At 42.5% G+C, this 12,366-nt stretch overlaps 1 protein-coding gene across 2 annotated transcripts in view; it reads left to right on the forward strand.

Moving 5' to 3' along the window:
* The window catches only part of dpysl2b (dihydropyrimidinase like 2b), a 29,093-nt gene that overhangs the window by 12,173 nt on the left and 4,554 nt on the right, over positions 1-12,366 (forward strand). The window contains exons 2-13 of one of the 2 annotated variants that reach the window (XM_053644546.1): positions 1,009-1,097; positions 1,968-2,152; positions 2,528-2,692; positions 2,889-2,950; positions 3,324-3,404; positions 4,440-4,508; positions 5,135-5,255; positions 5,499-5,655; positions 6,965-7,106; positions 7,236-7,406; positions 11,087-11,266; positions 11,789-11,954. In XM_053644546.1, coding sequence (XP_053500521.1) covers positions 1,009-1,097; positions 1,968-2,152; positions 2,528-2,692; positions 2,889-2,950; positions 3,324-3,404; positions 4,440-4,508; positions 5,135-5,255; positions 5,499-5,655; positions 6,965-7,106; positions 7,236-7,406; positions 11,087-11,266; positions 11,789-11,954 — 1,588 coding nt within the window. The remainder of the gene's footprint in view (positions 1-1,008; positions 1,098-1,967; positions 2,153-2,527; positions 2,693-2,888; positions 2,951-3,323; positions 3,405-4,439; positions 4,509-5,134; positions 5,256-5,498; positions 5,656-6,964; positions 7,107-7,235; positions 7,407-11,086; positions 11,267-11,788; positions 11,955-12,366) is intronic. The other variant, XM_053644547.1, reaches the window with a different exon arrangement.

Raw genomic sequence — 12,366 nt, forward strand, 5'->3', positions numbered from 1 at the left:
CATGTCACCTCCAAAATCTCAATCATGCATCATCATGTCAATCTCTGCATATGGATGCTGATTGGTTGAGCAGGGAAGTGTACGGATCAGAGCTAGCATCGGGGTGAGACCCGAACGTTCGAGCATGTAGGTGGCGGTCAGTGTGAACGTCTGTGCGTGACTCTTCAGTTTCCTGATTCGCAGATGTACACGTCAACTCGTAGTGCGTTTATAGCGTATGGTAGGTTGCTAGTTTGGTGTAAAGAACTGCTAGCATAGACTAACACAACGCTAACTGAGCACCCTAGAGCGGTGCAGGTGAACGTGAGCGTTATCGAATCGTGACGTCCCGACTCCAGAACCTGACAGCACTGTGGTATTACGCAACGTATTCAACGAAACACTTCATATATTGTTTATTATTATTATTGAAGAGTCTAGGGATGTGCATCATAGACTCCAGAGAGACTTAACGTCTGGAAAATATTGCATTATGAAAGAAATATCGTATTTTTATTTATTTATAGCGGTAGTTACGAGGACGGAGCCAGCGTTTTATCATCTTTCTTGCTCCATCATAAATATAGCGGGAACTACACGTCAAATTTGACTTGTGCACCCGAGACTAAATCTGCCGAGTCATGTAAGCACATCTTGCACATCTGGATGTCGCAGTGATGACTTTGCGTCAGTTGTGGAGCATGGTGTCAGGGTGAGCTGGTAGGAAAGACACTGATGTGTTTTATACCGTGCGGTTGGTGTTACAGCGGGGCCGAAAGTAAGAGTCAGCCTCGTAAACGTCTTTAAAAGGTTCCTGTAAAATTAGTACTAGGAACCACTGTGTTATATTTCAGCTTTCCTTTCCGGCTTAAGCAAGTCCATGACCCGAGTCAGATCTTCCACTGTCGACATTTGTTCATGAATAATTCAGCGTTCGTATCAGGTTTATTTTTACTTCTTGTTTTTTTTTTTTTTTGCTCCCCTCTAATGGTGCTGTATTAATATTTATATGAAACATTCTATTTCTAGAGTGAGCGCTTGCTCATTAAAGGAGCGAAGATTGTGAACGATGACCAGTCCTTCTCCGCAGACATCTACATGGAGGATGGACTCATCAAGTAAGTGTGTGTGTGTGTGTGTGAGTGAGAGAGAGAGCGAGAGACTGCAGAGATTATAAAGACAAAAATTATACCAATTTTTTAAGTTAAAAAAAGACAATTCTACGATTCAACACTTCACTAAAATACACCTTTCCATTTCTTCATTTCCTTTCTTTCCTTTCTATTTCTTTCCCTTTCTTTCCTTTCCTTGCATTTCCATGTCTTTCTTTCCTTTTCTTTCCTTTCAATTTCTTTCCCTTTCCTTTCTTCCCTTCCCTTTCCTTTCCTTTCCTTTCCTTTCCTTTCCTTTCCTTTCCTTTCCATTTCTTTCCTTTCCTCCCCTTTCCTTTCCTTTCCTTTCCTTTCCATTTCTTTCCTTTCCTTTCCTTTCCTTTCCTTTCCTTGCATTTCCATGTCTTTCTTTCCTTTTCTTTCCTTTCAATTTCTTTCCCTTTCCTTTCTTCCCTTTCCTTTCCTTTCCATTTCTTCATTTCCTTTCCTTCCTTTCCTTTCTTTCCTTTCCTTCCTTTCCTTTCCTTTCTTCCCTTTCCTTTCCTTTCCTTTCTTTCCTTTCCTTTTCTTTCTTTCCTTTAAATTTCTTTCCCTTTCCTTTCTTCCCTTTCCTTTCATTTCCTTCCATTTCTTTCCTTTAAATTTCTTTCCCTTTCCTTCCCCTTCCTTACTGTTCCTTCCCTTTCCATTTCTTTCCTTCCCTTTCCATTTCTTTCCTTTCCTTCCCTTCTCTTTCCATTTCTTTCCTTTCCTTTCCTTTCCTTCCCTTTCCATGTCTTCCCTTCCCGTTCCTTCCCTCTCCTATCTTTTCCATTCCTTTCCATTATTTCCTTTCCTTCCTTCCTTCCTTCTTCCTCTCCTCTTCCTGCTGTTTAGGCAGATTGGGGAGAACCTGATTGTCCCAGGTGGGGTGAAGACGATCGATGCCCACGGCCGCATGGTGATGCCGGGTGGCATCGATGTCCACACTCGCTTCCAGATGCCTGACCGAGGCATGACGGCAGCCGACGACTTTTATCAGGGCACCCGCGCGGCAGTGTCAGGAGGAACCACCATGATCAGTGAGTCTCAGCGGGACTACCGGTGTGAAATAATCTCTCAGTCAGTCCGATAATCCTCGCAATCAGACCCCATGTGATCTCGCACAGCGGAGAAAAAGGCCAGGGTTACTACACACTGATGGAACACGTGGAGCAACTCAGCATACTTTACCGTAAATAAGTCAAGAAAGCTGTGAGCAGATAAAACGTCCGAATTTACTGCAGTTGAAGAGATGATACTTCACCTATGAACACACACTTCTGGAATCTCTCACTGATGACAGATGTTCATGTTTATGTCTATCTATTTCTCTCCACGTTTTGGAATACCCTCCTGCGTGTCCGTCTGTACTAAAAGCCTCTGCTTTGTGTCTGTGTGTGTTTTTGCGTGACTAGTTGACCACGTGGTTCCCGAGCCCGGTACCGGTCTGATAGCGGCGTTTAATCAGTGGCGTCAGTGGGCCGACAGCAAGTCGTGCTGCGATTACTCGCTCCACGTCGACATCACCGAGTGGCACAAAGGCATCCAGGAGGAAATGGAGACGCTCGTCAAGGACCATGGTACGACACACGCCCGTTTGAAAACCCAAAAAATCGAACACAGTGTTTCCAATACGCTTTACAACTATCAGGAAGTCGTTCAAGATGTGTTTGAGCAGGATTGATCGGATATATCCAAACCAAATATATATATATGAATGAGTTTGGAATAAATTGGACCTCTATGTATTCAGTCCTCTGTGTATTTGTTGTACAGGTATTAACTCTTTCCTGGTCTACCTGGCTTACAAGGACATCTTCCAGCTGACCGACTCTCAGGTATGTCAATCAGGAAGTTCTCTCATCTCACCAGCTCTCTTCCACTCGGCGTACGTCACACGGCCGATATTAAAACCAGACCCGTTCGACATTATTTACATCATGCACGCTGCGAGACACAGTGTTTCCTTTAGACGTGAAGCTTTCCAGAAGCACCGAGCGAACTCCATAAGAGTAAGGACGAAAAAATGCGGGAAATGATCTTCAGAGACGCCATTCTGACTCACTCGTAAACAAAAGGGACTCTGGTGGTCTTAGACCGCGTTTTCCATCTGCGTGAAGGTCTGGAGAAAAATCCAGAAATCCAGAAGGTCTGTTAAGGCCAATATAAGTGAAAAAGTGTGTGTGTGTGTGTGGGTTTGGTCTTCTGCAGATCTACGAGGTGTTCAGCGTGATCCGGGACCTCGGCGCCATCGCACAGGTCCACGCTGAGAACGGAGACATCATCGCGGAGGTGAGAATCTCAGATACTGAAGACATGGTGGATTGACATACACAAACCATGTGGAATGAAACGCCGGAGACTTTTAAGTTCGAAGACGTCCTGTAACGTTCAGACTTTATACTGGCACAGCGAGCAAAGCATAACTCCGCTGTGACATCAGAGTTATTAACGCACACGCGCTCGGCTCTGGACAGTTTCGCTTGTCAGAGCCGTCTCCGAAAATAAGGACGCGGTCCTCGTTGTTGTAAGATATACGTGCGGTTAAAGACATGGTGATTATTAATGTAATCATTTCTTTCCATTTGTTTTGAGTGTGCTCGTTCGATGAATTTTTTTTTCTCATTCATCTTTTCATTTCAAGCGCTGCTTTTATTTATTTATTTTTTTAAATTTTTTTTTTTACTTTCCGTCTGGACCAGATCGGCGTTTCTGCACGTCCTCGTCCGGGCCTCATAACGTTTTAGCCCAAATCGTATACTCGAGAACAGCTGAGAATTTCGACTCGTGTTCTGATTGACGTCTGAGTAACTTTGCAGGTTGATGTAACATGTTATGTGGAGGAAAAAAAAAACAAAAAAAAACATTAAAATAGGAAGAAAAAATAAATAAATACATAAGCAAATAACATCTAATTTTAAAGAAATAGTTACATGAAAAAGTTAGTCCATATAAACAGCTCAATAATTTTGCTGCAGGTCGTCATCACTTGCATTAAAAGAAACATAAATAAATAAATAAATAAATAAAGCATTTTTTTTTTTTTTTTTGGGCATTTAATTTTTTTTAAGAGGCTAGAAGCTGTGTCAGTTTTGTAATAGTAGGACATGCAAATATTTCACTAATGAAACATAAATTAATTAATTAATTAATTAATATATTAAACGTTGTTTTTTTTTTTTGTTTTTTTTTGCATTTAAATTTTTTTAAGAGATATAAATCCCCTCCTTATAGGGTGTAAGACATACCCATGTGACCATCCACTGCATTTTTCTTTATATTTGTATATGTTTCTCCATAGTTATTATTTCTGGTTAATGATTCTAGGAGCAGCGTAGAATCCTGGAGTTGGGAATCACCGGACCGGAGGGACACGTTCTGAGCCGTCCAGAGGAGGTACATCACACCGATTTGTGTTCGCACTAGATCAGATTATTATACCTAATAAACTGGCAACTCAGTGCATGGAGGTTGTTGAGGAGAATTCGAGCTGCCTGTGGTTAAAGTGGGATGTCACGTCACATAACGGTGAAGGTCTCAAACGTACACACGCTTGTTTAATGATTTGATGGTTAGAATGGGAATTGTATTGGTTTTAATGGAAACGGTAACGGTCCCTGTTGGTCTCTTCTGGTCATTTTTTGCCTTCTATTGGTGGCAAGTTCGGTCTAGCGGATACCATTAAGGACTGTTAATGGTAATGGTTTTAATGATTAGCTGATGTGTGTAATGGTATTTGTAGTGGAAACCATTAGAATTGGTGTGATGTGTACCGGAGGGTTGAAAAGAAACGTGTCGAGAAGAAACGTGTCGTTTCCCCCAGCAGACCGAAGTGTCTAAAGACTTTAATGAAGGAATGAAGAGGAAGGAATTTACAGATAGTTAGCTAGCGTGGACGTAGAGTTTTAGAACTCCGTTTAGGGTAAAGAGTTTTGCACGCTATACTAAGCGACTTCCTGCAGAATCTGGGATGTAACACCGCTAACGCTGCTAAAATCCCTCCACTCTGTCTTGGCGTTTAGGTGGAGGCCGAGGCGGTGAACCGCTCCATCACGGTGGCCAATCAGACCAATTGTCCTCTTTACATCACCAAGGTGATGAGCAAGAGCGCAGCTGATGTCATCGCCCAGGCCAGGAAGAAAGGTTTGGACCTCAATAACAGGGTTGGAGTGACCTAACAGTAAAAAAAAAATAAATAAATAAATTTCAGACAATTTCAGATCATAACACACAACATCGCGTGACTCACTTTCACTCTGCTAAACGCCATTATCTGACGTTATATAGCCGAGACTCCAGAATTAGACAAGATAATTGCTGTATGATTACACGCTAGCGCTGGATCGATGTGATGTGATGTGATGTGATGTTGATTGGTCGTCGCAGGCACCGTGGTATACGGGGAGCCAATCACGGCCAGTCTTGGTACAGACGGCTCGCACTATTGGAGCAAAAACTGGGCCAAAGCTGCAGCATATGTGACCTCGCCACCCCTGAGTCCGGATCCCACTACACCCGACTATCTCAACTCCCTGCTGTCATGGTGAGACTCGTACTCTGTCTCGACATGTATTTCTGGTACGTGTTTTTTTTTTTTTTAAGTCCTAATTATAAAATAAGCATTGGCCGGTGCCAGTCTGGAACCACTGAAGAGTGAGCTGCAGAAAAAGGAAGAGAGTGAAGTCATGGGTGGCACTGGGTTTAGAACAGGAACCCACCCTGTTATGGGGCAGATCCAGTCATACTGTATAATCTCATAACTACACACTTTCCATATCCATTTCATTGAATAATACATGAATGTTTTAGTATATTATGGGACGAAAACTAGTCTTAACTTGTTCAGTCTAGATGTTTTTGAAGTACGGTTTGTAAATGTTTTTTTTTTTTGTTCTAAGGAGTTTAACATTTATGGAAAGAGTCTCCAGGATCTTTTACACTTTAGTACCATGATAATGAGTCTTTATTGATCACATACAGCACAGTGAAATTCTGTTCTTCGCACACCCCAGCACGTCAGGAAGCTGGGGTCAGAGCGCAGGGTCAGCCATGATACAGCGCCCCTGCAGCTGAGAGGGTTAAGGGCCTTGCTCAAGGGCCCAACAGTGTCAGCTTGGCAGTGCAGGGGCTTGAACTCCCGACCTTCCGATCACTTAGCCAGAGCCTTAACCAAGAGCCAAGCCACCACTGCCCCATGTATCATGTTACCTTGTACCCTGCTGTAGTTATTTTTTTTGTCTTGTCTTATTAACCAATCTCAGAAAGGAGCTTAGTTATGGTACAGGTCAATCTGCGGTGGACAAAACGACAAAATCAGTTGAGATTAACGGTTAATTCTCCAAGCTTTTCTGTTTCTATGGAAATGTCGTGTTCTGCAAATTATTCTCAGTATACAGTAAATTGCAACCAAGCGCCATTGCTTTAAAGATTGAGTTGATTTGGTTCCCGAGTGGCGAAAAAGAAAAAGCTAGCGAGTTAGAATCCATGACAGTGCCAGAACCTTCCGTGGCCGAGAGCCAAAGGAGCTAAATTGGCTGTGTTATCTGGGTGGGTGGGGCATACTTCTCTCTAACTCTATCTTCAATCAGTCAGAGCGACGCTAGACAATCGCAGCCGTCTGTGAGCTCATATATGCGTAAGATGGTAGATCGCTCATGTGATGCAGCGTGAGCAACAGTTTGAAGAAATCTAGTTGTCTTGGAGGAAGCCTTCATGTTTGCTTTGACAATGGTTGGTAGGTGTTGTATGACTGGGGAGAGCTGGCTGGTTGGCTAGTCCAAATATGGAGAAAATGGGGGAAAAAATATAGAAGTCGGCATATTTACCGACTTTTCATCTCTGCGTGTCTACAGTGGCGACCTCCAGGTGACAGGAAGTGCCCACTGCACCTTCAACACCGCGCAGAGAGCCGTTGGGAAAGACGACTTCACCCTCATCCCTGAGGGGACCAACGGCACAGAGGAGAGGATGTCCATCATCTGGGACAAATGTGTGGTGAGTAGGACATACTGGAGGTTTGAAATCAGAAAAAAAAAAAGATTTCGAGCAAAATAATTTCTCTCAGTTTTATTTCATCGTTGTTTTTTTGGGGTAACAATCTGATCACGCTCTTTTCCCTTTCAGGTGTCTGGGAAGATGGATGAGAACCAGTTTGTGGCCGTGACCAGCACAAACGCAGCTAAGATCTTCAACCTGTACCCCCGTAAGGGCCGCATCGCCGTGGGATCAGACGCTGACCTGGTGCTCTGGGACCCCGACATCACCAAGATCATCTCGGCCAAGAGCCACAATCTGGTGAGGTCAAGCTGCGATGTGCGATGAGGGCGGGGCCTGTTGTGATCAGTTTAAATGAATGCAAATAGGAAGTGACTACCAGTGGGAGTAAGACTCTTCGTTTTTCATGCTTTCCATATCCGTATTTATCCGTTTGATGAGAAAATATGAGAAAATGCGTTCCTAATTGAGACGGAGGAGAAATTCATGGTTGCGTCGTAAGCATAATTTCTGGCGTCTAAATCAGTTGAACACCAGAGCACGACCTGTTAATTACAATAAACCTATATTCGTTTCCTTTCTAACATTATGTAATGACCAATTCTGGGTAGATCAGTTAGCTAATCGATTCATGACTTAATTCCTGTGCTACGTAGGGTGACCATACGTCCTCGTTTTCCCCCGGACCGGTCCTCTTTTTCAGACCTTAAAAAAGCGTCTCAATTTGAGAACACGTCCGGGATTCGGCTTTAATTTCATTATGATGCGTTTATGGTCTCATCACGCGTGCGCATATCTGCATTGCTTTAACCCCTCTCTGTAATTCCCGCCTTCTCGCACACCGATTGGTCGATTCTAAAAGCCTTGCAGCAACTATTGGCCAAATTCCTGCCTCTCAACCGTTAGCCTGCTCTCAGCGAACGCGCAAAGACGAAGCGCTCTTGTGTACGGCGTCAATCAGTTGCTTGACGATAGCAGCGAATGAGTCGAAACAACGTTTGGACGATCAAAAGAACGTAATGTCAGACCTGGACATAGCGAAACTTTTAATTTAATTTTAATTCTATATATCTATGTGATGCTAATAGCGTGTCTTTTGTTTTCAGTGTATTAACGTCTGCATTTATAGATACACTGGTTTGAACGCCCTCTCATATGTTCTGGAAATTTTGATCCTGGTTATAGAATATAAAAACTAAAAGATTTGGGTTGTCTATCTAGGGGTTTTTTTTGGTAAGTTTTTATCTAGAACAGTAAAACAGGGTTTCCAAGAATAACCCTAGAACCCCTAGCTATCTAAAGAACACACTTCTTCTTCTTCTTCTTCTTCTTCTTCTTCTTTTTAAAAATTTTTTTTATTAAAGTGTGTGAAGAAAACTCGCGTCAGTGACACTACCGTCGACGAATGTAGAGCAAATTTGGGTGACGTGATGCAAAAATAAATAAATAAATAAATGAATAAATGAATAAACGAGTTAACGTATTTCCAAAGTGACCGCGCTTGCTTCCATGGAAAATGAGGTGTGATGGGTGTATTTAATAATGCCATCAGCATACAGAGTCTTTTTTTCTTCTTTTTTTTGCAGACTGTTGGAGTTTTTATGGAGTTTTTTTTTTTTAGTGTCGACTGTAAGTGATTGGTCGTGTTGTTCACCAGAGTCTGGGTGTGGAGCTCTGACTCATGGTTCAACGCTGATGTCATGCTAAAATGCTGCCCAAGTGTTGGATCATAACTGAACCGACTGTTGGAAGCCATAACAGGATGTGTGTGTGTGTGTGTGTGTGTGTGTGTGTGTATTGGTCTACATGCATCCTGTATACTCTGGAACTATATACCACAGCGCTAGCCAGAAGGCGTTGATTAGTTTTCTACAACAGCAGCCCGGACAGTCCCGCGTGCTACAAATCACACGCTTACATTAACGCGCTCGTTTTATAATATCATCGTTCCTATAGTAACAGCAGCTCGTGTACCGGGACTCGTACGGTTGACGCGCCACGTAATCTTTGACTAATAACAACAGGGTTTAAAACAACGTTGGAAGGAGTCTCCGGTGTCACAGCTTTGAAATGTATGATTTTTTTTTTTTGGTAACATTTCCACACAAACACCGTAACCCCCCCCCCCCCCCCCCCATCTTATTAATTGAAGAGAGAGAAAAAAAAGAGAGGCCGGTGAAGAACCGTCGTTGTACAGCTGCCGTAACGTAAGCGATAGCATTGAACGTAACTGTAAATGGATAAAAAGTACGACGTGCCGTTATTTAGTGAAGAAATTTTTTTTTCATTGTTGGCAATTTGCCGTTGTGTAAGAGGAATAAAACACCGTACGGTTATTAGCAGATGATCAGAGACCTAACTTGTTCCTCGAACATTAAATGTAACTATAAATGGATAGAAATGAAACTATAGCTATGAATATATAAGAAAAATGCACACATACGGTATGATTTTTGTTTTTTTTATCGCCGTATTTTCTGTTCAGTCAGGAAGGATGCCATTCCATGAGGTACAGGAAAATTGGCCACTGTGTGTGTGTGTGTGTGTGTGTGTGTGTGTGTGTGTGTGTGTAAGCAAGCCCAGACTGACCTCATGCTGTTTTTACCTCAATTGGGACTTCGCGTGCCATCATTAGCTGTGTGGCAGTGATATTTATTGCGCTGGTCACGCTGACCTCAGCAACACACACCCTGCTGACTTTCTCTTCTTTTCACAAAATATCAAGGAAATGCTTTTAGAGCCATCAGTTTAACGTGAACAAGATGTTGACGCTATCCCCCCCGCACCCCCGCCTTCCCGCATCATATCAGTGGAAATTGTAGACTTTATTTATTTATTAATGGAGTTTTTCCTCACACTTTCTTCGTCACACAATAATAAGGTGAAAAACGCAGATTTACCAAGGTGGAGCCGATGAAAACGGGCCGTCGACGACTGACGAACGTACAGTAGAAGGAAAAAAAAACAACTCGGGTTGGAGTCCTGGATGGTTTAGTTCTAGAAAACCAGAACCGCTTGTTGAAAATGTAAGACAGGAGCGAAAGAGCGAAGGAGAACAGGGACATAACGGTGAGGAGGTGTCATGGGGGGAAAAAAAAGTTAGATACACGGTACATCATAGCTGGGTGATACTGTATGATCGATATATTGTGCAAAACTGTATCGCAATACACAGTATCGTGAGCATGGTTAGTCTGTCTCACACAACCAGATCCGCTCTTCATCACAGTCGCAAGTATTAACGTGTGGAGGAGAAACTTTACGTTTTTATGTCGACCGTACGTAATATTTTTTTTCCTTAAATCTGATCGATCGCACGTTCAATTTTCTTTTGTTTTGTGAGTGCGCCATGTGTTCAGCTACAGTATGTTGTTCCATGCGCCACCTGGTGGTTAAGGTGTGAAGCACAACAAACGAATTGAAATTCGAAGAAGGAGAAGTGGGCGGGCCTGCAGGGTGCCACGTGAGTCATCGCACGTGACGGATCGCGTAAAAAAAACGTGTGGGGGGAAAAAAAACGCGCGTTCTTAAAGGCCACATCTGTATTCTGTATTCGGAATATGATGTACAAATGACAATATTATTTTTTATAAAAATTTCATTTATAATATATAATAATACAATATAATAAAACAGTCATTTGTATTAAATCATATAGATTTAATCTTTTTAAATTATATCTGTACTATTATTATTATTATTATTATGTATTATCAGATCATATTTAAAAAAAAAGAATATATATATATATATATATATATTCTTTATATTGATATACTGTATATTTCTGGATATATCTATCTATATTAAGGAACATGGGTTCCTTAAGCTTAACAGTTCCCTCTGTAGTAGGGTTTTACAAAGAACCTTTAAGGTTTCCATCACATGTAAACAGAAGACATCGTTAGTGTTGTATTTAAATGTTTTTATACACGGAAATCTGGATTAAATGCACTTAAACAATGTCTCTGTGTGTGTAGGCGGTGGAGTACAACATCTTCGAGGGCATGGAGGTGCGTGGAGCTCCGCTGGTGGTCATTAGCCAGGGAAAGATTGTTCTAGAGGACGGAACCCTGCACACCACTGAGGGCTCAGGACGCTACGTGACCCGAAAACCATTCCCTGACTACGTCTACAAGAGGATAAAAGCCCGCAGCAGGGTAAGAAACCACATACGGCTCCATTGTTACCATAGTTACCATAATTACCATACTTTACCCTTACCAAGAGATCCATTCCCAAGCACAATGGGCCTGATTTATGCTCATTTCACGAAGTTGCGCGTAAATGTTTTTGTAGCTGTGTGTAAACGTTCCTGCCGATCAGCCGATAAAACGTGTTCGCGTCATAGTTGATTTCCGTTTAGCCACGCCCACAAACGCTCCCAAGAGTGCTGGAAAATGTCAAAATGATGAGTAAATGATGCAGGAGTGCCTCCGAAGCACGGCATACACGAAATCTTCCAGTAATGCAGCTCGGCCACTGCGGTGCGTCAGCTATCAAAGAGACGGCGTAACGTGTTATAACGAGCGCATTAATATAAACGTGATGTGATCAGTACTGTCTGAGCTCCTGTTATAGAAACGTAATCAACACCTTCTGACCAATCCGATTAGAAGATTCATGAGTGCTGTGATGTAAATAAAGATCGTATTTGATATGTATACGTCTGTGTTCTGCAGCTTGCTGAGTTGAGGGGCGTTCCTCGTGGCCTGTACGACGGCCCGGTGTGTGAAGTTACCGTGACTCCCAAGGCTGTTACCCCTGCTTCTTCAGCCAAAACATCTCCAGCCAAACAGCAAGGTCAGCCTGTCAGGAACCTGCACCAGTCTGGCTTCAGCCTCTCTGGTGAGTGTAGAAACTAGAACTATGAGTGTAGTTAGCGAGCACTTAGCTGTAGCATCTCTTCCAGAGGTGTCAAAAGGTTACATTTAGAACCCAAAGTTTGTAGCGTTGAGGAATCCTTAGACGTTATACGCAGAACCTTACAATAGTGTTTCTCTATCAGAGAGGATAACAAGTAGAAACCATTCAGGAACCTAAGAACACTTACCTGTCCGAAACACACACGGGGAAGCTTAAGAGAGTTGAGAAACTCTGGATGCACAGTATTTCATCCTGCTGTACACCGTATACAGTATATTCCCATAGAAAAAAGAAAATCTAGAACCCTGTGGGGAGAACCCTTAAACGTTCTATGTAGAACGAACAGAGAGGCTTTCGAGTAAAACACTTTTATGAAAATGTTTTCCAAAAACGT

Source organism: Ictalurus furcatus, chromosome 16, assembly GCF_023375685.1.
Source record: "Ictalurus furcatus strain D&B chromosome 16, Billie_1.0, whole genome shotgun sequence".
Taxonomy (NCBI): domain Eukaryota; kingdom Metazoa; phylum Chordata; class Actinopteri; order Siluriformes; family Ictaluridae; genus Ictalurus; species Ictalurus furcatus.